The following is a 26,620-nucleotide window of genomic DNA, read 5'->3' on the forward strand; positions in this document are numbered from 1 at the left end:
GAACGTCTGAGCCGGCCTGTCGTGAACAGAAGCTTTGTGAACCTGGACGAGCGCCTTTCCTTTTCTGGGTCTCGGTTTCTTGATTTGTGAAACCAACCCAAGCGACTTCTAAGGTTCTGCGCCGTTCACACATTACAGGATTCCAGAGCACGCTCAGGCTACTTGATCTAAGAGGCCCCCACCCAACCTGTCTCCTACAGAGTTACCAACGTACTGTCTTCTGCACAAACACGTGGGGATGAGTTCCTATTCTTCATTAAGCAAGATGTTCTTATTTTGAACCAGGAGAATCACGGGGAAGAACAATCCTGCTGGGTGAGAATTAAGAACCAAACCCAGCATTTCCTGGAAGGTGGTTCCTAACTGGGCAAGTCTCTACTCTGGCTGATTACGCAGGAGAGTGATCTCTCCCTACAGGTGGGCGCCTCATTGAACCCTCTTGCCCGTCTGCAAACTGGGCACAGTCCAAGTTCAAGAGTGCACCAGCCCACAACAAACTCCTGGCAAACAGCTCCCAAAGTGTGCAACCCGTCTGAGTGCACAATACCTATGGAGAACGTGAGGCCTTTTCCTGCAAACTCCTTCCGCAGATCCTCCACGAATTTCTGCCTTATGTTTTCTTTCTAAGGAAAACAAAAAGATACCAATCATCTCTTGTGTTAGAAAGCACACATTCCTGGCCACAGTGTTGCACACCTTGTCTTCACAAACCCAGGATATTTCAGAAAGACTCACTTGATCAAGTTCGTAGAACTCAATGCGTTCTTCCTGGCTGCAGCTTCGTCCGACAGGGGACACGTTCAACATCCCGTTTCGAAATTCAATGAAAGTACCCCTGGAGAGGAAAAGGGGACAGAGGTCCCGGAGACACATCATTTATCTGAGCTACGTTATAAAGAGGCTGCAAAGTGGGGCAATTCCCAAGGCAGAGACTGCTGAGATAAACGTCTGGCAGAGCCATGCTGAGCCATGTGGCAGCCGTGAGCCCCACGGGGCTACGGAGCCTTGAACTGTGGCTAATCCGACCGGAGATGAGAGTTCAGAGATTTACTATGAAAAAGGAGTATAATCATCATTAATTATGCTTTATATTGGGGGGTGGGTACAGCTCAGTGGCAGAGTGTGTACGAGGTCCTGGGTTCAATCCCCAGCACTTCCATTAAAAAATACACAAATGAATAAATAAACGAACTTGATTACCCACCCCCACAAAAACAAAACAAAAAAATTAAAAATAAATAAATAAGCTAATTATCGCCCCCAATAATGCTTTATATTGAGTGTTTGAAATGATTATATTTTAGATAAATTGGGTTAAACCTATTAAAATTAATTCCACCTGTTCCTTTCTACTTTTTAACATGGCCACAGAAAACTTAAAACACTGCCTGTGTGGCTCACATTGTGTCTGTCGGTGGTGCTGCTGCTGAGCAGAGAACGTTATATACAGTTAACAGAGCCAGGAAAGCCATTACCAGCTCTTCAAATTCCCCGAGGAATTTGAAAATTTATCTCCCAGACACCTTTGTTGGTGACCTAGTGAACATGCTGATTTTCACCAAGCAAAGCGACACGCAAAAAGGCTGGAGGGACCTGGTGAGCCTGAGAGAGAACTGAGGAAGCGCAAGTCACCCAGGGGCAGGCTGCTACGAGATGGCTGATGTGACCGCAGAAATGAAAACAGCCTAACACGTTTTAAATTACTTTGAATGAAGATGTTAAAAAACACATTTTCAAAACAAACATTTTCCCACCACGTTTCCAGTTAGGGTCTCAAAGTTGTTTCTTACAAACTCAATTAAGTGGTAAGCTACTTATTTTGACAAACCCAACATAAGCATTTTTTACTCTGAGACGTCTTCCAATTCTAAACGCCGATGCCCGTGAGCTCCTGAAATGTTTTCCCCGAACCGTTTCTGCTCTTTTAACCAAACAGCTCTGATCTCCAGCCACGTGTAAACCCTGAGAAGACACGTGCCAGGTGGGCAGCTGGGGACCAGAGTCCAGGTCCACGCCACCACTTACGAGGTGACCTGGGCACCTCTCTGAGCCTCACAAAGGGCTAATGACACTCACTCTGATCTCTGAAGAGCCTTGTGAAAACAAACATACCTCGTAAACTGGCGGGAAGCAACAGTCATCAGGTAAAGTAAGAAAGTGGAACCCCCATCACTGGGTCCTTGTCCTGCTGTGCTCAACTTGCAGAAAAACAGGCAAATGGTCTAACAACGTATGTGCACCTGAGATGCTCTTTCAAACCCCCTGTCCTGGCTACCCTGGAGTTGGGACAGACCAGCCTGCCCCTGGCACCTTCCATGTGCACACTGGGGTACGGGGCACTGGGGATCATTCTCACAGGTCCTAAATGGTCAGAAAAAGAGCTCAATTGTTTTCCTCCAACTCAAGGACACATCACTCCTCTTATTCCCAAGGCGGGGAGGGAGGCTGATGCACTGCAGAAAAGCTTCTGTTCTAAAAACCAGGATTAAGGAGGTTTATCAAGCATTCACTTCCTCCCCGAAGATCTGGACGCTCTGAAGTATTACTGCCCCTGCCTGACCTGCATGGGGCACAGAGTCAGCACTGACGAGAAACGTGGGCAAATGCTGAGCAAGGAGAATCTCAGCGCTGCCTCCTGAATTCACCAGGGGCAGCTCATGCTAACTGGGAATTCCAGCTCTGCCTGCTGATCCCCCTCGATAGATGATGTCCTCTTCGGGGACAGGAGTATACTTACCCTTTTTTCAATCTCGCCTTAATACTTAGCCCAAAGCAAAGACTGAACTGACCTGGGATATGTTACATGTTCACTTTTACATGGAGAACTTCTAACACACACAAAAGTAAACAGCATAGGATAACAAACACTCACATGCATCTCCCAGCTGCAACAAAGATCGACTCTGGTAGCCTGTCTCAACTGTGCCCTGTCCTGGGACAGATTAGAGAGGGGCAAGCCCCCTGGCCTCTGAGAGGAGGCGCTGAGCAGGGGGCACCTGTTTCAGGAATTCTGGAAACAGGTCTTGGGCAGCCTCAAAACTGCAGCACGTCTTGAAATCCAATCGCCACTGAAAAAATGTTCCTTCTTCTAATCATTAAGTGCATTAAGTTACATATAAGTGCAGAAAACTGAGAAGATAATGAAAAGCATTTCAAAGAAACCTCCTGTAACCTCACTGCCAAGAAATAGCCACTGTTAGCACCTGGTCCATTTCCTGCCAATCTTCTAACTGTAGGCGTGTGCGCATATGACTGTGTGTTGTTACTTCTTAAAAATGGGAATTGAGATGATAATAGTACTCCGAGCCAGAGGTAGGTCCCCAAACCAAATGTCTACAGAGGCCAGGAAAATGAGACAAGAGGCCTGTGAAAGAGCAAGGGCGGGAATGCTGGGGCGCTGGGCGGGGGCAGTGCTGCCTGGCCCGCTGCTGCCACACAGGAGGTGGGGCATCGAGCTGCCAGGTCTTCAGATGCAACAGAAGCCGGAAATCCAGACATTTTAAAATATGAAATCAGATTTTTAAATGATAGCGCCTGATTCAGATTGTATTTAATGCTGGGGGCCAACCCAACTGGGCTCTGCGTGGGATTTGGCCTGAGGGCCTCCAGGCTGAGACCTCCCAACCTGGGGCTGAGTTTGCTTTTTGCACACTGTTGTTTCGCTGGCATGCCCCCTAACTAAGAGCCTCAGGACGTAAATCGTCTTCAATTTCCGTCCTGTGGACGTGCCACCATTTCCATAATCATTCGTCTACAGCTGGCTTGACGGTTTCCAGTGATCCCTTACTAAGCACTGGGCTTTGGACTTCCAGTAGCCCCAGCCCACCAAGTGACCGCCCTCCACATTCCAGCGCAGCCTCTTTGCTGAAAGCACACCCACCTCTTCCTCGGGAGTTTAATTTTCGCAATGTAGCTCAGACAGTAGTTGATTAAATCTTGGATCAGGGCCTCGCCCAGGTGACCTTGAATATTCTAGAGAGAGAAAATGCCGGAGTTACTTGACATGGCGGAAGGCGCTTTCAAAATGGCTTTGCAGCAAACCCAGGTTCCCGGCCACTATGGGTCGAGGGTCCCCAGGCTGATGCAGTGGTGACGGGGACACGCCCTGCTGCCTTCCCTTCCTCTCCCTTTCCCTCTGGTTGAAAACAGGAGGCAAACCACAAAGGGCTTTAGACAAAAGCATTTTCTGCTTCATTACTCAAGGTCTTTGAATTCATTAGCTTTCAAGTGCTTCCTGGAAGCCCCAAAGAGCTTATCACTGCTGCTTTTATTCAATTAAGATATCTGCAGACACTGAGAGAAAATACATTTGTTAAACTTGGGCCTTCTCTTATGTCTGAAAAGAACGATCTTAATGGTAGTAAGAGCTACACAGGACCTTTCAAAATGCTTGTAGCAAGGCAGCCTAGCCTAGCCTCTGCTACCATCATAGAAATACAAGGTTAAGTGTCCTTAAAAAACAATTATAAAAATTTATATTTTGGAATATTTAGTAGTCACATGGTTCAACACCCAAAATGTAAAAAATACAGGGTGAAGATTCATTACCACTCAGCTTCCAAATACACCTCCCCAGAGGCACTCAACGTCAAAAATCTTTTTAGAAAACATTTTTCTGGTAGTACTTAGTCGTTTGGATACTTGAGAACCTACCTGTTTGCATAAGAGTTTCCCATCTTTATATGCTACCAAGCCATTTTCTGGAAACACATAATCATATTTTTCAACCACTGCAAACAGAAGAAAATTTAGAATGTAATGAAATGAAACCTGTGTTTCTTTTCCTATTTTGTTTTCAACTTTTTTTTTTAAATACAGTAGAACCTAGTTGTTTATCTACCTTGTACATAGTAATTTGAAACCTGTGTTTCTATTTCTTTTCTTTCTTTCTTTTTTTTTAATTGAAGTGCAGTCAATTACAATGTGTCAATCTCTGGTGTACAGCACAATGTTCCAGTCATGCATATATACACATATATTCATTTTCATATTTTTTCCATTAAAGGTCATTACAAGATATTGAACATAGTTCCCTGTGCTATACAAAAGAAACTTGTTTAAAAAAAATTTATTTTTATATATAGTGGCTAACATTTGCAAATCTCAAACTCCCAAATTTATCCCCTCCCACCCCCTCTATTTCTTGATTAACACTTATCACCAATAAAATGGCTAAACTCCAGGAATGACTATGAAAGGCGATCTCATCTTTACAGATTGGCAGAGTGGGGAAAAAAGCTCCCTAAAATTGTTTTAAAAGAAGGCTCTTCAGGGGGGAGGGTTCAGCTCAAGTGGTAGACTGCATGCTTAGCATGCGTAGGTTCAATTCCCAGTACCTCCATTAGAAATAAATAAATAAATAAGCCTGATTACTTCCCCGCCACACACACAAAAAACTAAATAAATAAATCACTCTTCAAAAAAAAAAAGTTAAAAAAAAAAAAGGCTCTTCGTTACAAACGTAAAAGATGACAACTAGGCTGAAGATTGGAGACTTGGTGGTGGGTCATCTCTTGTCTCTGCCTTCAGCCTGCCTGTTTGTAAGGAAGGATGGGAGCCAATGAGGGCTCCCAAACCTCACTGTGCATCTGCATCACCGGGGCAGTGATGAAAATGCGCAGAATTCCAGGCTCTGCTCCTCAAGGCTTCTGAATCAGAATCTGCTGGGGCCAGGCTAAGAATCAGACTTTTTTTTAAAGTTCTTCAGGCGATTCTTGTATTTATTCAGATTTGGAGACCACCCACATAAATCTTAATGGAGCCTCCAACGTTCAGCACTTGTTAAAACGCAGATTCCCAGGCACTGTGTGTTAGGTCCCCCCCTCCCCAATATTTTAACAAGCTCCCCAGCTGATTCTGATCCTGGTGGGTCTTCCATTTTCCCCCAGCTTGTGGGCTTTTGATTCTGGTGTTCTGAGTCATACTGAAATGTAAGACACTGTCCTACACTGACAAACCTCTCTGAGCCTGTGGTTAAATGCATGACCAGAGGCAGAAAGGGCAATCAGGACCAGGTAACAGGATTTCCGGGGCTTAATGTGCCCCATTATGTTGTTTATAGCATTTCTGCAGAGCACCAATAGGAAAATTAAGTGTAAGTGGAACAGAGAGTTTTACAAGACTACATCTATTACTCTCTGAGTACGTGATCCAGTAAACACACCCTATAACAGATCTGGACCGTAAGATATTACATCTAGAACAGTGGTTCTCACCTGTGGGGGATTTCGCCCCCTAGAGGACATCTGGCAGTGTCTGGAGACATTTTTGGTAGTCACACTGGGTGTGGGGGCACCACTGGCATCAAGTATGCAGAGGTCAGGGAAGCTGCTAAACACCCCGCAGTGCCCAGGACAGCCCCCGACAACAGAGAATTATCAGGCTGGAACATCACCAGTGCCAAAAGAGTGATCAACCCGTCTATCCCTCCACCCGCTATTTCTTATAGGCCAGGCACCCTGGAGGCCCTGGGGCTAGAGGTGAATAATCCACAGTCCCAGTCTTCAAGACAAACGTAACCGAAAGTTTCCAATAACCCAAGGGTGCTACACCAGCAGGGCCATGCATTAGAATCTCTTATCAGCAGTTGCTAAAGTATGATTCCCAGGCCCCGCAGACCTATTAAGTCAGTGAAGGAGCAAATAAAAATCTCCGAGAGGAGGGTACAGCTCAGTGGTAGAGAGCATGCTTAGCATGCAAGAGGTCCTGGGTTCAATCCCCAGTACCATCAATCAATCAATCAACCGAATGCTCCCCAACGCCGGGGGAGAAAAAAGAATCTCCAGCTTCCTGAGGTCCGGGGTTAGAGATTCTGGTTCACTGGGTCGGGGAGGAGCCTGGGCGACCCATGACTAGGGAACTTAGGGAAACACGGCAATTGGGCAGCAGAGGGGAGGCATGGAGACCCAGAGGACACCTCAACACCTGAGCTGGGGCCAGAGGGGCAGCAAGAAGCACTGCAGGCAAAGACACAGATGCCCGTCTCTCGGTGAATCTACCCATGCATCTGAGCAGCAAGCTCTCCACCAGCAACTCCAGAAATGTACCGAGAGGATTTAAAGCAGGAAAAATGAAGGCAGAGAAAATGCTTCCCCGTACAAAGAAGCAGGAAGCCTGCCACGTGGGGATGAGGGCTCGGGGCTGCCTGGGATACTTAATGGCTACAGGTCCCAATATCCTCCTGAGAAGTTAACCTTTCACCAAAATGCAACGAGCAAGGTGTAGTTTACCATCACTTCCCAGCTGCTCCTGTACTTTCTCAAAGTCCGACCCGCCTACTACTCCAATTTTGATCTTCTGCCTCAGTTCTTGTAGAAAGCCATCCATGTCTTTGGTAATTTTCTGCATTTCAAAAAGGAAAATCAAAAAATACAATACAAAGTAGTCAGGAGACTAAAATCCCAAGAGCAATACAACCCTTACCTGCCAACTCGGCTTCTAGGTCCACAGATAAGAACAACTATTTCGGTTGGGATTTTGGGACATCAACTTTTTATCAGAAAAACCTTGTTAAATTTGACTTATTTTTACCTAGTTTAAAAGACACAAGTAATCTACTAACAGCTGTTATGCACTGCTGGCTCCAGCTATTTTCCTGTGCATTTATATACTTGTCTATAGGCACACATAGAAGACATAACACACATAAACACAGGCACACATTACAAAGTCTTAAGTTTTTTTTTTTTAAATGGAGGTACTGGGGATCGAACCCAGGACGCTGTGCATGCTAAGTATGCGCTCCACCACTGAGCTATACCCCACCTTCCCCCAAAACAGGTCTTTTTGAAGCACAAGTGGACTCACTCTGTGACTTGTGCAGTATCTTGCTTTTCAGCGCTAAGTTGTGGTGTCTTTTCCATAATGTATGTAGATCTAGCACATTGTTTTCAAATACTACACTGTACTCCATTTATGGATTTAAGCTGTTGATTTTAAAACAAAACAACATAAGGGGGAGGGTATAGCTCAGTGGTAGCTCATGCTTAGCATACGCGAGGTCCTGGGTTCAATCCCCAGTATCACCACCAAAGAACTAAATAAATAAACCTAATTACCTCCCCACTGGAAAAAAAATTAAAAACAAAACCCCCAATACAATATAATGAAATTAAAGAGGAAGTTCAGATTTATTATAATTACACAAACAGAAAGCATAAGAGTAAGAGCACCAGATTTTTGAGAGAAAAGCTCCTGTATAGGCACTGGCCTCAGTGGTGCAATTTTATGCCAGTTAAATTCCCAATGGTGTGCTAATTCAAAATAATTTTTTTTAAATGAATGTTCTTCTTTAAATTGAGGTGTAGTTGGCTTACAATGCTGTGTTAATTTCTTTGGGATGGGAGGGGGCAATTAGGTTTGTTTATTTTAGCGGAGGTACTGTGGACTGTATCCACGACCTCATGCATGCTAAGCACGCGCTCTACCGCCGACCTATACCTTCCCCGCAAGCTATTTTAAACTGAAATGAAAAGACATCCTGGTGTTAAGACAAATCACAATGAATTTTTGATAGTCTTATTTCACTACTTTTAGCAATTTTAACTCTACACTTACATGGAATATCTTCACAAATACAGTTACCAGAAATTAAAAACAAGACACCTGCTTAACTTCAGTACAAAAACATCTTGAGTTCAATCTTCTCTTTTTCTTAAAAAATACTTTTTTAAAGAGCAATACAAATGTATGATTAATAAAATAAAATTGTATAGAAGGGCTTATAAGAGTGCAGTCTATTCTATATCTTTCATGGAATCTTCACCTAGCAGACAAAACCTAGTGGCCTCTGAGTCAATGACAGTGAAAATGGGTCCCACAGTTCCCCCAAGTGCTTTACTGAGAACTGACGTCAGAATGGGAGGAAGTGGGAAAGACATCTGTGATTGCAAAATACTAAAAATGCAAATACGGGGCAGGGCAGGGTATAGCTCAAGTAGTAGAGTGCATGCTTAGGGTGCACAAGATTCTGGGTTCAATCCTCAGCACCTCCTCTAAAAAAATAAGTAAAGCCTTTTTTCACGAAGATGGCACCGAAAGTGAAGAAGGAAGCCCCAGCCCCTCCCAAAGCCAAAGCCAAAGCAAAGGATTTGAAGGCCAAGAAAGCAGTGCTGAAAGGCATCCACAGCCACAAAAAAAAGAAGATCCGGACATCACCCACGTTCCGACGGCCCAAAACACTGCGGCTCAGAAGGCAGCCCAAATATCCTTGGAAGAGTGCCCCTAGGAGAAACAAGCTTGACCACTATGCCATCATCAAGTTCCCCTTGACCACCGAGCCAGCTATGAAGAAGACAGAAGAGAACAACACACTTGTGTTCATTGTGGATGTCAAAGCCAACAAGCACCAGATCAAACAGGCTGTGAAGAAGCTCTATGACACTGACGTAGCTAAAGTCAATACCCTGATAGGCCTGATGGAGAGAAGAAGGCCTATGTATGACTGGCTCCTGACTATGATGCTTTGGATGTTGCCAACAAAACTGGAATCGTCTAAACTCAGTCCAGCTGGCTAATTCTAAATATAAAAATTTTCACTAAAAAAATAAGTAAATAAACTTAATTACCCCCCCAAATAAATAAATAAAATTTTAAAAAGTAGGGGAGGGTATAGCTCAAGTGGTAGAGTGCATGCCTTGCGTGCATGAGGTCCTAGGCTCAATCCCCAGTACCTCCCCACAAAATAAATAAACCCAATTACCTCCTTCTTAATTAAAAAAACAACACAATAATAAATAAAAATGCAAATACCAACAGCAAACACAACACATCCATCTTCAGACAGAAGCCTCAGGGTACAATTTTATCTCATCCTGACCCTTGTGCGCACTGATGAGCTTTATAAATGGTATAGTGGTCAAGCCATCAGACGTGTTCTACAACGTGAATGGGCTGCAGAGGCACCTTTTCACTTCCAAGTGGCAGCAAATACTTTTTGACAGGAAATAAGACCCAGCTGCTTGTGACCACAATAAAGCATCTAAACTACCCCTCACTGCAGGAGAGGTATCAGGAGCAACATGACCATGCAGCAAAATTGCTGTGATGTTTCTAAGTGACTCCGGTGCTGATAATTACAAAGAATTCTTTATAAAGCATCCCAGAGAAAATAAAGCACAGAAAAAGAGCCAAAAGCTTATAAGTAAGATGGAAAAATGTTAAAAATTCTGGGAAAAAAATGATAAAGAACTTTTTTGGGATGATTAAGGAAAACTGATGGGAGTAGTAGAGGAAGAGTTAGCAAAATAGGGCCAGAATTGGTCCATTGCTTGTTTCTGTCCAGTGTGACTGGGACACAGCCACATACATTCATTTACACAGTGTCTGTGGCCACAACAACACAGCTGAGTTGTGACAGAGACCACATGACCTGAGAAGTCTCAACCATTTGCTATCTGGTGTTTCACAGAAGGAGTTTGCCGACTCCTGGACTAGGGTATAGAACAGTCTTAGGGAACTGGTGGTAGTTCCCTTAAGTGTGATGACGATGCTGTGGTTCCCACAGATGTCCTAGTTCTCAACGGCTGCCTGCACAAATATTTAGGGGTGAAGTACCGTTATGACTGCAGCATAGGAAGTGGTACAGCAAAGATCAAAAAAGAGAGAGAGAACTGATCTTAATTGTTGTTGAATTTAAGTGGTGGGAATACGGCTGTTCTGGGGACTGTTTTCTCCAGCAATTCTGTATGTTTGATATTTTCCATGATAGAAAGTTGCAAAACACTTCATCTAGGTTTATGCCCTGTTTCTCTTCGCACGGTTTTGTTCTAAGTCTCAACTGCTTTTAGATGCAATGGCATTTCTTAGGAGAGTACTCAGAACAGCAAAGTTCTACTGAAACACTGAAATGTACAAGGCTCTGGACTCCACTCTAGTTAGATTTTACCTGTATAGGTCATATCCTGTTTCAGCAGCTGCAAGAAAAGATAACCCATTCTATGCTGCCTATCAAGGAATGTTTCCAGTAGATAATAACGCGTATCTTCATTTTAGTCTTCAGTTTCTTCTGATTTTAAAGAAACAGAAATGTTTGACTTATAATATCTAAGCTATTTAATATACTAAAATGCACTGGTTGACTCTAATGATTTATATATGTCTGTGTTTGTGTAATGTGTACCTAGAGGGGAAAGAGTATTAATTTGACCTAGAGTTTGTATAGGACATATAAAAATCAAACAGATTCACATGTATGGCTTCAGTCATTAATTAGATACAATCAGCAATTTTGTAGTAACTACACTAATACTTATCTGACAGTTCCTGAACTGAACTTTTAAATTATTCTCATAAAAATAAACCAATCACTAATGTCAAAAAAAAAAAAAAAAAGATAACCAATTCTATTGCTTCCGGATTCTCTTGTGCTTATCACTGTTTGAGAATGTGTGTACTGAGGAAGGGAATAGTTCTGTTGCTAAAATATTTTTCCTTTTCATCTAGAGCACCCAGCACATAAAAACTCTCTTTTAAATCAGATTTTTTTTTTTAGTGTAAAAATTACTTTCGTTCACCAAAGAATATCATGTTTTAAATGTTTTAAGGGACTCCACTGTGGGTTGCCTGGTTTCGCTGCTATTTCATTTTTGTGTTTATATATACTGATTCCTTCTGGGAATCAGATGCATTTGCCTGAATGGCATACCTAGTAACCAGAACAGCCTCCACCTTAGTGCAGTGGCAGAAAATGGCAAACTTAGCAAATAACAATACCCTGAGGCCAGAGACTTGTACCAGATCTGTTGTGCAAAATCAAGCTCATGGTTTCACTGAGTCTTATGTTTAAAACGGAAAAAACAACTATCCTACTTGGGATGAAATAGGGAGAAAGCTGAGAGGGTCCAATGATACTGTGTAAAAAGGCTTGGAATGTAAACCCTAGACCATCACCGCCACTGGGCCAAACTGAGCACCTGTTTTCTTCGTAACAAAGTTTTACTGAAACAAAGAGACGCCACGTCTACATATGGTCTACAGCTGCTTTGCATTAAAGCTGAGTAGTTACTACAGACCACACGGTGAGCAAACACAGAGTATTTGCTATCTGGCCCTTTACAAACAATGAATTGCTGACCTTGCTCCAGACCACTAAGGACGTTTAACAACCTACAGGATTGTGCTGATCATTGAATCTCAGAGTCAGAAAGGGCTTTCGGAGAACTTGCAGCTTAGTATCATCACTAGATACACAGCACCTGTGGCTCAGAAGGGTAAAATGTGTCTAAGGTCACAGACATTTGATGTGGAATTCTGGAGCACACCCCTGGTACCACCCAGCCAAAACTAAACAGGGTAGAGGTGAACTTGAAGACAGCGAGGCCATTGGGGCCCAATCTCAAGTTGAAATGGCTGGTGTTCAGGCACTAATTTGTGCTGCAAGGGGGAGGTAAGAGTGTGCTTCATCACAGAAGTTAATCCTAAATGAAACCTGTTGGTGCCTGTGGCAGCAAAACCTGAAAATGGGAAGCAAGTTTCCACGAGTCCAAGGAGGCTCTCAGCAGACAGCCTGTGACAATCAAGGTCTCCTCAATCACCTCAGTCCACCGCAGGGCTAGAGAAGGGAGTGGTGGTGGAGACTAACATTTATCAAATACTATTGAACACAGCCTACTGTATGCAGGACACTTTCATGAACTTACGTGATTTCATTCCACCTCCCCCCACCACATACAACCTACGGAACAGGTAATGTCCCCATTTAAAGCCGCAAATGCTGAGGCTCTGAAGTTAAATGACTTGCTCAAGGCCACACAGCTGTGAACAGAAAAGCTGAGACTCTACTAGGTCTATTTGACTTGGAAACCTATGTTTTTCATATCAGGCTACCGGCACAGGCCTGAGGAGGGCACAAAAGCTGGTAGAGAGGCTGAGCTGGGTGTTCAAACCTAGGGCTGGCGGTGAGACTCCAGAACTGTGTTTTCCAACCCAGGCCCGTCCCATCTCTCCTAGCACCCGGAGGTTTTGAAGAGCTGGTCAGAGCTTCCATCTAATCTTTCCAAGGAACTCAGAATAGAGTTCAGCCGCTCCAGGGGCGATAGAAGATCCTTAGCCGCCCCAGGTCGCCCACCTGGCCGGTCGTTAACCCCGTCTAGGAGAACCAGGGGGTTCTGCACCAGCTGCCGCCAGGCCGCCGGGCGCCGCTTACCTGCCGCGGGGCCGTCAGGGTCCCGTCTACATCGAAGAGGCAGAGCGCTGGCCCGGGTGCCGCCATAACCCCAACTTCCACGCGTACCTTACAGGACTCACTGTCACCTGGAACTCGGCCCGGAACTTCCGGGTCCGGCCCCCCGTGCCGCAAGGTACGCCGGGAGGAGGAGAATCCACTCCCACAATGCCTGCGATTAGCGGCGGCTATCCGCCCTGGACTACAGGTCCCAGAATGCAACGCGCCTCTACGCTATCCTATTGGGGCCGAGCACCCTCTCCTAGGGTTCCGGGAGTAGGTGGGATTCACTTCCGGCAGCAGGAAGCAGGGCCATGGTAAGAAGGCAGGTGGCGGCAATGAGGGAGGTGAGGTGTTTTGGGGGTCGGGGTCAGGCCTGGGGTTCTGATAAGGAGAATACGCAGGAGGGACCTCCCGCGTGGGTTACGGTTTGGTATTCCCGGCCTTCTTTTGTGCTCGGGTCACGTGGGCCAACTACAGCGGCAACTAAAGCTCACTGAGCACTCACCGTGCATCAAGTGGATTCGAGGGCTTTAAAACTACTACCTCATTCAGTATGTTCTGGATCCCCACTTTGAAAGATGAAGAAACTGGGGCTCAGAGAGGTGGAGTAATTTGCCCGAGGATCCACAGCTGGTGATTGTAGGAGCCAGGACTGGAACCCAGATCCGCCTCCATCGCCCGAAGTTATCTTTCACTGCACTTTTCAAGGTGTAGAACTGTGCACCTGGTAAAACCCTGTGCCACGGGTTGACGCCTCCATTCCTCCCTCCTCTTCTCCTAATCTAGGCTAAGAAAACAGCGTTTTCCTTCTGCCCCCAAGATGATGCTTTAACCTGACCAAGAATTGGAAAGTCCGTCATAATAATGAATAGCGGATTTGTTTGCCACTAGGACAGTGACTTACTTTCGTCCCTGGGGAAATGTTCACACAGGCTTATGGATCCAGTGCCCAGTCCAGGGTTGGCCCTTCCTAGGTATTTGTTCAATGAATGAAGGCTGTGCCTCCTTTTCTATACCTGCCTGCTTGAACTGCCTGGAGGAAGGAGGACCGGTTTGAAAGTCAGACTGCCCCACACGCTGGCTGTGTGTCTTTGGGTAAACTTCTTACCTTCTCTGGGTTGTTTTCCTCAGTGGTCAAGTAGCAGTAGTGGTTCCCATCTCACAACCGCTTTTGTGAAGATCACGTGAGGTAAAAGCATCTAGCTTACCTTTCTTTTCATCTCTGGCTGTAACGCCAACCTCACAGGATTGGCGGGGAGCCTCCGTGTAAGATGCTTTGCAGATGTCTGTTATGTGAGTTAGCATGGTTGAGTTGCGAGAGAGAAATGATCTCCCTGTCTCCCTTGCAGGCTGCCCTCCTCCGAACTGTGCCACGATTGCCAAGGACAGCTGCATGGGGAAGGCCTCTCCAAGGGCTGTGGTGCTGCAGTGGGCAGGATCCTAGGAGGTGGGTTGGGAGCAGGCCGCCCACCTCCAAGGAGAAACCAGCAGGCACAGAGACAGAGAAGTTTCAGATGGTCTATCGGTTTGATGCCATCAGGGCCTTCGGGTACTTGTCACGGCTCAAGGTGGCTCAGACAGCCCTGACAGTGGTGGCCCTGCCACCTGGCCTCTACTGGTACTCCCAGGGCCTCATGACCTTCAGCTCCCTGTGTCTCGCGGGCGGCATAGCTGGCTTCGCGCTGGCCATGTTGTGCTGGATGAGCCATTTCTTCCGGAGGCTGGTGGGCATCCTGTACGTGAATGAGTCGGGCACCGTGCTGCGGGTGGCCCACCTAACCTTCTGGGGCCGGCGACAGGACACCTACTGCCCCGTGGCCGACGTCATCCCCATGACGGAAAGCAGAGATCGGCCTCAGGAGCTGTTCATGCGAATCCAGCAGTACAGTGGGAAGCAGACCTTCTACCTCACCCTCCGCTACGGACGCATCCTGGACAGAGAGCGTTTCACGCAGGTGTTTGGGATGCCGGATGGGCTCAAGTGAAGGGTCTCCCGCAGGAGGGCAGAGGGGGTGAGCGAGGCTGGGAAAGGGGATCCGGCAGCTGGAGACTTTGCCAGCGTCCCTGGGAACTTATCTTTTGGAATGAGGAAATTCACAGGAGAAAACCTAGTAGTGTGGTTACTAGCCCTGAGTGCACGTTCTTAACTGCACTTGTGTACGACATTCAGATGATGGCCAGAAGTTTCTGTTAAGAGCCAGTTCTTGGAGGAATCTATGCCAAGTTCACTCAGACTGTACAAACACAGGTGTGGGAGGAGCCAAAAGGCTTGGGTCTGTCTGTTCTCAGAGCTCCGTCCTAGGACAGATTATTAAGTCTCTTGGAACCTTGGTTTTTACATCTGTAAAATGGAAAAATCCTCCCTGTCCCCTGGGATGGTGTGAAGATAAACAATAAATGTCACTGTTAGTTTAGAGGTGAGGGTGCCCAGAAAGGCTTCCAGGCAATCGGGAGGGATTTCCTGAGCCCTGGGCTGCGCCCTCTGGTGGACCCAGCAGCACAGGGGACTGGGACGAAGCCTACAGGTGGGTCATTTCCACCTGCCAGCAGGTCGTTGCACAGCCACTGGGACAGGGTTGTCGTCCAGGCAAGCTCACCACCCGGAGGTCTAGGGGCTCTCACGTAGGGAGGCCTTGCAGTGCGATCAAGTCAGTGAACTCGGTGCTGGTGCGATCCTTTACAAACCAAAGCCAGCTACATACAGCGCCCCCTGTAGTTAGTAATACATGTTTAGTAATATATTTATCATGCAATTTATAACAGTAAAGAGGAAGTCATGATCTTTATGATTCTCACTCAAAAGTCAATAACTAAATTTTGTTTTGTGACCTTCCAGTCTTTTTTCACTGTAGTAAAATATAAACATAAAAAATGTATCCTTTTAACCATTTTTAAGTGTACAATTAAGTGGTATTAAGTGTATTTACAATGTTGTGCAACCACCACCACTCTCCATCTCCAGAACTTTTTCATCATCCCAGCCACTAACTCTGTGCCCATTAAACAGTAACTCCCCAACCCCCCCTTTCTCCAGTCCTTGGCAGCCAGTCATCTGCTTTCTGTCTCTATGGATTTGCTTATTCTGGATGTTTCATATAAATGGATTCATATACTATATGGCCTTTTACGTCTGGCTTCTTTGACTTGGCGTAATTTGCAAGGTTGATCCATGTTATGTCAGAACTTCATTCCCTTTTTATGGCAGAATTATATATGTGTATGTTACACCTTGCTTATCTATTCATCTGTTGATGGACATTTTGATTGTTTCCACTTTTGGCTGTTGTGAATAATGCTGCTGTCAACACTGGTGTACAGATGTCTGAGTTTCTGCTGTCAGTTCTTTTGGGTATTTTCTGAGAAATGGAATTAATTACTGGACCATATGGTAATTCTACATTTAACTTTTGGAGAACTTGCCAGACTTCCATAGTGGCTGCATCATTTTATATTCCCACCAGCAATGAATAAGAGTTCCAGTTTATGCACATCTTTTTTTTTTTTTTAAATAGCCATCCTAATGGGTATGAAGTGGTGTCTCATTGTGCCTCCAGTGTTTATTAAAACATAGACGTTTTCCTGTACCTGAAATTTTTTTTTGCTTCATGTTATAACATAAGACTATGTCAGTTATAAACATTCATTAAAAATACTCGGTCACAAAAAAGAAAAACTTGTAACTGTTGAAATGCTAGATGCTAACTTATTATGGTCATCATTTTGCAATATATACATATATAAATCATTATGTTGTAGACTTGAAGTTAATACAATGTCATATGTCAATATATCAATAAAATTGGGGGGAAAACAGGCAACATACCTTACAAGTAGATAAAAACAGAAGTCCCAGATTATTTGATTTTTTTTCATTTAGATACTTTTTTATGCAAAAAAAAACAGTAATTATAAAATATTCACTGAGCGGATGTAGCCGGTTCTGTAACCTTTACTGTTTAAATGATTTCCATTTTTTCGTTGCTATAAAGAATGTGAAAAATATCAAATATATGGGGAGAGACCCTTCCTCTGTGTAGACTGAAAATGGCATTTTGAGCAAAGGAACTTTATAATCAAGATAATATGAAAGAAGTTAGATCTTAATTTATTTCATTTCCCCAGAATTTATTCCATCTTCCTGCAAAAACGCATATAATTCAAGACAGTTTGTTCTTGCAGGCTTCCAGATCAGCCAGTCATCCTGCCCAAACCTCTTGTGCCGGGTGCTAAGGGCACCGCAGTTCATAGAAGGTTTTTGCTTTTGTGGGGCTTCCAGTGTCTAGGTGAGGAGGGAGGACGGAGCTAAGTGCTTGTAGGTAGTTAGAGATGGGATAGTGCAGTGAAAGAGGAGGGGGCAAGGGTTGGGAGAGGAGCCAGCATGCCCCAGGACGCCCAGGATGGGGAAGGAGACCCCAGGAGTGAGGAGGAAAGTGTTACTCACCGCTCTGTCCAGCCCAGGGAAAGCAGTAATTGTGTGCTTCTGCCCTGGATAGGGGCTTGCCTCTGCTAAAGCGAGGTCCCTGAATTTGACCCTTATCACTGTGAGAAGCCTTTGAAGGTCAGAGAAAGAGAACATTGAGAGAAAGTTTGGGAACTTTCAAGAATAATAGGAAACAGCACTTTTTAATTTGTATTCATTTTTAGTTAAAGATTGAAGTCAAAGGACAGAGGCTTATGGATGTTTCCTCCATTACATTCCCATTGTGTGTTGATTCCTGCCCGTCAGAGACAGTGGTCTGGGGAGTGTGTGATCGTGTCCCTCAGATGTTAGGATTGCTGGTACCCACTGACAGCCAGGGCACATCTGTGCTTTTCCTCAATAGACGGGCCATGTGTGCAATGTGATGTCTGACCCAGAGCCTGGCCGTGGGCCCAGGGGGCCTCAGACCCACTCAGAATGCCGGCTCTTCAGGGCAAACGGCACGAATTTCCACAGCTCTGCACTCAGGGCTTCACTCAGCTGTATTTCCCTTGCTCTTCCTCCAATAATCAAGGACCCTCTGGTCTTAGGGCCTTAGAGTTGGCAGTTTCTTCTGCCTGAAAGCCTTTCTCCGTAGATGTTACAGGGAAGTTTCCATCTGTCTCTCCATGGCTCTAGTTCTTCCTCTATAATAACAGGGTGTTACTATCTATGCTTAAGAAGTTGTAGTGAGGATTCAACTACATAGAAGACTTGATTATATAATTATCCAGAACTGTGGGTTCTTGCCCCTATCTTTCCCTCACTTGTTTATCAGGGCCCTTCAATGACTGTGAGCCTCTTCCCCCTAAGACACACTGTGTGCCTATAACATGTCTTAAGAGGGATTAATGATTTGACCTTGACTTATTAAAATCAAAAATTAACTCCAGTAGGTCTGTTAGATTACTTGTAAGCAATTACCTAAGCCATCCTTACCCGTGGAGATTCTGATTATGTCTGGGATGTGTCCCCAGAATGTTTTTTTCTTTCGTTCTTCCTTCCTTCCTTCCTTTCTTTTTCTTTCTTTCTTTCTCTTTCTTTCTTTCTTTTTCTGTTTCTTTCTTTTTCTCTTTCTTTCTTTCTTCCTTCCTTCCTTCCTTCCTTCCTTCCTTCCTTCCTTCTTTTTCTTTCTCTTTCTTTTTTTCTTTCTTTTTTCTTCCTTCCTTCCTTCTTTTTCTTTCTTTTTCTTTCTTTCTTTTCTTTCTTTCTCTTTCTTTCTTTCGTTTCTCTCTTTCCTTTCTCTCTCTTTCTTTCTTTCTTTTTTTTTTTTTTGTCAAGCTTGAGGCTAATTCTGCAATGCAGCCGGTCTGGGAATTTCTGAAATAAAACCAGGCCTCCATGTTCCTGGGTCAGTTTTTTTTTTTTCCCCCTTAAAGAATAGGTTCCCAGCCTGGGCTCTGTGTGTAGAATCACCTGGAGACCTTTAAAAAAAAAACCAAAAAACTCCATTGCCCAGGCCCATGGCCAGGTTCCCTAGGTGATTCTTATGCATCGCCTGGGTTGAAAATCAGTGCCCGGAAGTATCTGCACAGTGGGAGGCAATAGCCCTGATTCCCACCAGCTTTGGCGCGAAAGAGCCTCCACTTGGATGTGTGGTCTGCTCCTGCAGTACCAGCAGAGGGCACACAGAGCAAACTCCATCCTTTCTTCCCGGCTACAATCACAGAGCTCCCGGTGAAAACAGAAACTGGGCTAGGGCTCTGTGGCTTACCAGCAGGACCAGGGAGCTGCTTCCAAATCCCACATCAACAACTATAAAAACAAAACTCACCTGTGCTCCACCCTGTTGATTCTGGTAGAAGCAGCTGGGCATCTGTGTCTTTACGCTTCCCAGGTATTTCCAAGGCGCCCCAAGTTTTGAGAATCATTGTACAGGATTTACCCTTCCCAAGAGCCACCTCTGACGGTGAAGTCGCTAATCAGAAAATGGAGTAGTCTTTATAGTCAAGTAGTGGATATATTGGCAATTACCCATTTGAAAATAGTTCCCAAAATCACCTGAGAGAAATACCCAAGCTTATGTATGAGGATGTTTACTGCATGCTTCTAAGAGTGAAACATACAACAACAGGAAGTAAACTCAGTTTCCATTGGTAGGCAACACAGTTAAATCAGCTATGACATATCACAAGTCCTGAGAAAGAGTGAGGTTGAACCAGACCAGCTGATGCGGACAGGTAGTCACCGGGCTGCATTAACTGGAAAAAGCAAATCACAGAACAATACAGCTCTATATCATCCTGTTTGTTACAAATGGTTCACAATGGTTAACCCTGGGGAGTGGGTCGGGGTGGATGAGATAAAGGGAAGCTTTCTACTCTCAACTTTATAACCTTCTAGAACCCTACTTCAAAAAGACACCTGTACCCCAATAGTTCATAGCAGCACTATTTACAATAGCCAAGACAATGGAAACAAACAGCCTAAATGTCCATCAACAGATGCCTGGATAAAGAAGATGTGGTATATTTATACAATGGAATACTGTTTAGCCATAAAACCCGACAACATAACGCCATATGCAGCAACATGGATATTACTGGAGAATGTCTAAGTGAAGTAAGCCAGAAAGAGAAAGAAAAATACCATATGAGATCACTCATATGTGGAATCTAAAACAAAACAAAAAAAACAAACAAAAATAAAAAACAGAAACAGATTCATAGACATAGAATACAAACTTGTGGTTGCCAGGGGGATGGGGTGTGGGAAGGGACTGGGATTTCAAAATGTAGAATAGATAAACAAGATTGTACTGTGTAGCACAGGGAAATATATACAGGATCTTGTGACGGCTCACAGCAAAAGAGAATGTGACAATGAATGTATTTATGTTCACGTATAAAAATTGTGCTCTACGCTGGAATTTGACACAACATTGTAAAATGACTATAACTCAATAAAAAATGTTTATATATATAAAAAAATGACTGGATAAAGAAGATGTGGTATATTTATACAATGAAATACTATTTAGCCATAAAACGACAGCATAACGCCATTTGCAGCAACATGGATGCTCCTGGAGAATGTCATTGTAAGTGAAGTAAGCCAGAAAGAGAAAGAAAAATACCGTATGAGATCGCTCATATGTGGAATCTAAAAAAAAGAATAAATACAGAAGCAGAAACAGACTCAGACATAGAATACAAACTTGTGGTTGCCAAGGAGGTGGGGGTGGGAAGGGACAGACTGGGATTTCAAAATTTGTAGATACTGACAGGCATATGCTGAATAGATAAACAAGATTATACTGTACAGCACAGCGAAATACATACAAGATCTTGTGGTATCTCAGTGAAAAACAATGTGACAATGAATATATGTATGTTCATGTATAACTGAAAAATTGTGCTCTACACTGGAATTTGACACAACATTGTAAATGACTATAACTTAATTAAAAAAAGTTAATAAAAAACTTTATAACCTTCTAGTATTATGTAAAAATTTCCTATGAGCACGCCATCCATCTTAACAAATGAAGAAAAACCCTGTAACAAACACAGTATCTTCCCTCCTTTACCCCTCCCGCCAGCTTTCTAGGCAAAGAGAAGAGTTTGTCAATCATGATTCCCATTCTGGACTTGGAACCTGGGTGGACAGGAAGAAACAATTGTCACTGAAAGCGTCAGTGATGTGATGGTGTTTGTTCCTCGTGGAGTGGTTTCCTTCCCCATCTGCTGAGAGCCGTCGGGACTTTGGGCTCCTCTCAACCCTGGGCTGTGTACAGTTTAGATGCAGGCGATGGGGTGCTCTGTATGTAGCACGTCCGTTTTCATCTGGTGGTTGCTACGCACTGAATGTTTGTATCCCCTCCAAAAATCTGTAGGTTGAAACAATACCCCCAGGGTGATGGTGTTCGGAGGTGGGGTCTTTGGGAGGTGATGAGGGTTAGATGAGGTCATGAGGGTGGCTTGGAAGTGTCTTGCCTGCTTGATTCCTAGTCCTGCACTTCCCAGCTGTGACCTTCGGCCAGTCTCTCTCTGTGCCCTGCTTTCTTCATCTGTGAATTGATGCTAATAAAAGCACCCACCGCGGGTGGATGAGGGGACTGACTTACTACATGAAAAGCACTTCAAATAGCGCTTGGTCCAGGGAAGCCCTTGATAAGTATTTGTTGCTTTACGATTATCAACCTCACTCTGCAGGTGAGGCTCAGAGAGAGTACGGGACTTACTCAAGGTCACCCAGCTAGACAGCAGCAGAGTTGGGTCATTTTACTGCCTTGTCCTGCCTAACCAGGGAGGAGAGAAGGACAGAAAATGGAAACAGGGACTGTTTTTAACAAAGGTCCCAGTACCTTCCAACCACCTGCCTTGGGAATATACGTTCAGGACTCACACTAATGCTGACTGAGTCTGCTTTCCCAGGCCGGTGGCCAGGCTGGCTGTGAGAAGGATCCTGAGTGGTTGAATCTGAACCAATCCCACGCTGACCACATGTGTGTACTCACCCGTATCTGTGTGTCTCAAATCCTGGCTTCCAAGCTGTGCGATGCTGGGCAGGTTCTCCAACCTCTCTGAGCTTCAGGCACCTCATCTTACAAACAGGCAGACACACACATAACTCATCGGTTTGCTGTGAAAATTACAAAGCCTCAGCAGAACATGCTTGTGCACAGCAGAGGCTCAACAAATGATAAATATTATCACTATCCATGATTATTCTTAAAAGACCATTTAATGGGAGATACTACTTTCCAAGTCGATGATTTTAGATGTGTTGGGTGTCCGAGCTGGAAGAAACTTGTCACGTAAGTCCTTACCAAGACCACTGTCAACCAAAAAGGCCACATTTACTCTGGTGTTTCCATTATAAATATTTTAATTTAAGAATACTGATTAACACAGGAAAACATACTGAATTCATGGAATTGTGCATATGGTCATCAGTTACATTGCGATGGGTTAATTTATCATTTATTGGCACTGTCAACAGAATACTGTAAACAAGATCACTTTGTATGCGCACGTCGGCAGGGCTCCCAAGTAATGGTTTTCTACCATGAGCTGATATATATATACATATATAGACAGAGATAGGTTATAGATAATAGACATGTTAATGTGCACAATTTTGCACGGTTACTGAGTGTCAGTAAAAATTATAAAAAAAAACCATTTATAATAAAAGTGAGGATGCATGAAGGTTTGCTATCACTGGACCTTGTTTTCTGTAAATGTGATGAGACTTGCTAGTGACATTTCCTAAACTCTATGGCACTAATGAGTGATGGGTTCATTTCTGGACCATCGGCCACAGATGCTCTTCGGGATGGGCTCTGCCCGAGCTGGCGGCCTGTCCGCGGGACTCCCTGTGTTTTCCCCAGCCTCTTCCAAGTTTCTACCATCTTGGGCGCCACCAAGAATCCTTTTCCTTGAAATTCTTCCAGCTACACCCTTACCCCTAAAAGAGGATGTCTCAGGAATTCATTATGCCCTGATTCAACAAGGATTTGCTGATTAATGGCTTAAAAAGTTTTACGAGAAGTAACTTCCCTTGGTAAGGAGTGAATACGCCTGGAAACGACTTTCCAGATAAAACAGATTTCATTTCTCTGTCAATGTCCCGTGAGCAGAGAACAAAATATTGGAGCCACTCTCTCCACCAAAGAGAGCCACATTTCTGGTTGTGCCCTGGCTTAAAAACCTTTTGGACTCCAGGAACCTCACTGTATGTTTGCACCCAATGCTAAAATCCTCAGCAGAAAGCATCCGTACGCCAATATATGAATTACAGTTTGGTTTGCATTTTGCTTGTTAAATAAGGCCTTGGATTTTGGGATATTGCCTGTGGAATCTGGATCCCCAGTGAAAGGTGTGAGACCATGAACTGATGTGTCTTTGCATATGCTGTTCCATTTCTGCAACACACTTCCTTGCCTTGTCTGCTTGGTGAACTCTTGTTCATCCTGCAAAACCCTGCTCAAATGTTAGTTTCTTCTTGGAATCTCCTCTGACCCTTAGGTGGGTTGGGGCACTCCGTCTGAGTTCCTGATGTTTCTACACATACCGCATTTATGATCCTTGCCATTCTGCTTTTTAATTGTTAGTTTAAGAGTCTCTTGTGTCCAATGGGATGTGAGTCCCTTGAGAGCACGGACTAGGTTTTATTTCACCTTTGGATTTCTAGTGCTCAGCACGGGCCTGGGACAGAGCAGGTATTTAATCTAAGTTTCATGAATGAATGGTTGGAGAAATAAACAAATATATACATGAGTGAAACCCTTGCAGAGGGAGGGAGGGGCCATGTAGTTGGCAGTGCAAATGCCCTAGGACCCGGCAGAACTCCTGAAAAGCAACAGATGAGCACTGTCTGCAGGGATACAGAGTGAACCAGGATTCATGGATCTGTCCATGTCTATAACCATGAAAGTGCCTTTCATTCTTGGCCAGAAAAAAAAAAAAAAAAGGTTGATGACCAAGTCTGCTGAAGAGTGGAAACGGAAAAAACCAACCCACCTGGAGATCTTTGGATGATTCATTATTAAAGGAGAAAAAGTGCTGAATCGAGAATCTTGATTGGCCCAAAACAGTCAACCAAGGCACCAGGAGATGAAGTGGCTTCCTTTTGGACAGAGGACACCAGCCAGATCTCCCTCCTTTCTCTGCAAGCAGTACCTCATCGCTCTGGGACCACCATGTGCTCTTTTTAGGAGCACCCGAAGTCAAATCAGTTCCAAAATTGTCTCATCTCCGGCAGAGATCGCTTCACCTCAGCCATACTCCAATTAAGCCTCTCAGCATCATCTGCTCATTCACACAGGAAAATCTCTACCTTGGCGGGGCAAGGACAAGCAGACCACCTGGCACCAACAGGCTATTTTTCCTGCTTGGCGCTCTGGCGCCTTTAATTCTTGATGCTTCCCTCAAGAGACCTAGGTCAGCAACCGACTCCGTCTGACGGAGCAGCAGAGCTGCTCCTGGGGCTGCTCAGAAGTGGAGCAAAGGTGGATGAGCTAAAGCTAGAGAAAGGGTCCCCCCAGGGGAGGGGTCCAAATTCAGACCCCGGATGCCACGGGGCAGGGGGATGGGGCTCTGCCACCCCAGGCCTGGGCTGACACTCCCGGGTCACAGGCATGGTTCTGACCCTTCGGTTCACATGCGTCCCCGTGGATGATGGGGCCACAGCTTTCCTTCCACCAAGGAAGTGTTTAATAGGAGGGAGAGAGTTTGGGGAACGAAGGACAGCAAGTAAGACCTGCCAGTGATGCCACCCAGAGATTCTCCCAGGACGAAGCCCCATCGAGGAGAGAATTCACAGTTTATGGAGGAATCCCCAGAGGCACGGAGAGAGTGGCTAGGAGACCACACTCCCTTGCACATGTATCCTCTTATACTTTCCACACCCCCAAGCTCAACCCCAGCGTCCCTACTGTCCTGCACATGCTCTGTCCTGCCCATCTCTGGGCTGTGCGTGGAACGTGCTCAGAGCTCCAGGGCCTGGGGGAGAGGGTGAGTCATGTCTTTGCACAGGGCGAGGGGAGTCCACACCCTCCCCTCACAGAATGTATCACTTGAGAGGGACCAGAATTCGGGAGTCCCACACCAGTCCCAGGAGCAGGTGTCATTCCCTTGACCGGTTTCCAAAGATACTGTCGGCAGATACATGGCCAGGACCCCCAGGGCCCATCCTAAGACTATGTCCAGGGCTCAAGTAGAATGTCTGAGCTTAAACCAATGTGTACCATTGGCTCTGCAGGGAGGGAAACCCAAACCAGCCCCTCCTGCCTCCCCTCCCCCCAAGCCACCAAAAACATCCCCTCCCAACAAATAACCCCCCAGCTGATGCAGTCACCTCTGATACTTTAAGTGAAAACATGAAGTAGGCAAACTAATCAATTTGACGACTGTTGAGATCGGGGCTTTCTCAGAGCGTAGTGGAAACGGCTTCTTTACTTGAAGTCGGCTAAGATGTCGCTGAAAATATTGAGGAACAGGTGTGCATGGTGATCCCTGAAGACCAGAGTGGGACGGAAACGGATGGACTTGTCGCCGCAGCCCCCCAGCATCACGCCTGGAAGGAGAGGCAGGGGGAAGGTTAGGGGCCCGGGCGCAGAGGCCCACGCGGGGGAGCCGGGAGCTGTCACACTCATCCGCGACCCGATCCGTCCTTCCTTCCAGCCCCTCTGTCCATCCTTCACCCCTGTTCTCTCCTATCACCCATCTCATCCACCTCTCTCTTCCCTCCCTCCCATCCAACTCAGAATGCCAGCTCTGCTGCCCCTGAACTAGGTCTGGTGATGGAGAAATCCTGAGAGAAAGTCCTTGCCTTCCAGAAACTCATGGTGTGCTGGGGAAAGAAACTAAGTCAGCAAATGAATTACAGAAGCAGGGGTGGGTTTGAAGCACACAGGACGGAGGCAACGTGCTGATTTTAAAGGGTGACTGCACCTTTGACTAGACGGGGTCCTGGGCTAGGTTGTGTGGCATCTCTGAGGCTCGATTTTCACCCCTCTTCAGGGCTGCCGCAGGTTTTTGTAAGACGGTACACGTGCAAGACCCCACGCTCGACACAGCAGGTGCCCCCCCACTTAAAGCTCTTCCGTGGGGTCCCACAGCTCTTAGGACAAAGTCCAGAGTCTTGAACCTGATCCACAGGGGCCCTGGCAGCTCCTCCCGTTTCATCCCCTGCTGCCTGTCTGTCCCTGGTCACACTCCACCTCTGTAAGCCCCACCCTGCCCCAGCTAATCCCACACATCCCTCCTTCTGCCCAGAATGCTCCTTCCCACCTTCTTCACCTGGCCAACTCCTATTCGCCTGGAAAGACTTCAGGTAAAATGTCACTGCCTCATGGAAGCCTTCCCTGATTTCCTGGACCCCTTCCCCAGCTATTTGTTCTGTAGCTCCTTTTCCTCCATCCGAGGACTTATAACTGCAATCGGTTGTTTATGAAATATTGTCTTTCATGTCACTGCTTCCTGCCAGACTGTAAGCTCCTGTAAGGAAGGGCCCCAACCCTCTCCACTGTTGGCACTACCCACCTTCTT

At 45.4% G+C, this 26,620-nt stretch overlaps 3 protein-coding genes and 1 pseudogene across 6 annotated transcripts in view; 2 read left to right on the forward strand and 2 right to left on the reverse strand.

Moving 5' to 3' along the window:
* Window positions 1–13,287, reverse strand: part of PMM2 (phosphomannomutase 2) — a 47,372-nt gene extending 34,085 nt beyond the window's left edge. The window contains exons 1-6 of the mRNA XM_010991307.3: window positions 13,145–13,287; window positions 7,230–7,341; window positions 4,654–4,730; window positions 3,881–3,972; window positions 736–835; window positions 548–623 (exon numbers count right to left, since the gene is read on the reverse strand). Coding sequence (XP_010989609.1) covers window positions 548–623; window positions 736–835; window positions 3,881–3,972; window positions 4,654–4,730; window positions 7,230–7,341; window positions 13,145–13,210 — 523 coding nt within the window. The 5' untranslated portion in view covers window positions 13,211–13,287. The remainder of the gene's footprint in view (window positions 1–547; window positions 624–735; window positions 836–3,880; window positions 3,973–4,653; window positions 4,731–7,229; window positions 7,342–13,144) is intronic.
* On the forward strand, window positions 9,012–9,527 carry LOC105098593 (large ribosomal subunit protein uL23-like; annotated as a pseudogene).
* Window positions 13,288–13,417: 130 nt separating the features above from the next.
* Window positions 13,418–17,191, forward strand: TMEM186 (transmembrane protein 186). Of its 2 annotated transcripts, none has more exons than XM_010991306.3 (2): window positions 13,418–13,479; window positions 14,515–17,191. In XM_010991306.3, the coding sequence occupies exons 1-2, from the start codon at window positions 13,477–13,479 to the stop codon at window positions 15,148–15,150; spliced, it is 639 nt and encodes a 212-aa protein (XP_010989608.3). In that variant the 5' UTR covers window positions 13,418–13,476; the 3' UTR covers window positions 15,151–17,191. The 2 variants fall into 2 exon arrangements, with proteins under 2 accessions (XP_010989608.3, XP_010989607.3); XM_010991305.3 differs by having other exon boundaries at window positions 13,469–13,509.
* Window positions 17,192–22,436: 5,245 nt separating this feature from the next.
* The window catches only part of ABAT (4-aminobutyrate aminotransferase), an 80,037-nt gene continuing 75,853 nt past the window's right edge, over window positions 22,437–26,620 (reverse strand). For all 3 annotated transcript variants that reach the window (XM_010991302.3, XM_010991304.3, XM_031433209.2), the window contains exon 16: window positions 22,437–25,646. In XM_010991302.3, the coding sequence (XP_010989604.1) occupies window positions 25,525–25,646 (122 nt within the window). In that variant the 3' untranslated portion in view covers window positions 22,437–25,524. The remainder of the gene's footprint in view (window positions 25,647–26,620) is intronic.

Source organism: Camelus dromedarius, chromosome 24, assembly GCF_036321535.1.
Source record: "Camelus dromedarius isolate mCamDro1 chromosome 24, mCamDro1.pat, whole genome shotgun sequence".
Classification (NCBI taxonomy): Eukaryota; Metazoa; Chordata; class Mammalia; order Artiodactyla; family Camelidae; genus Camelus; species Camelus dromedarius.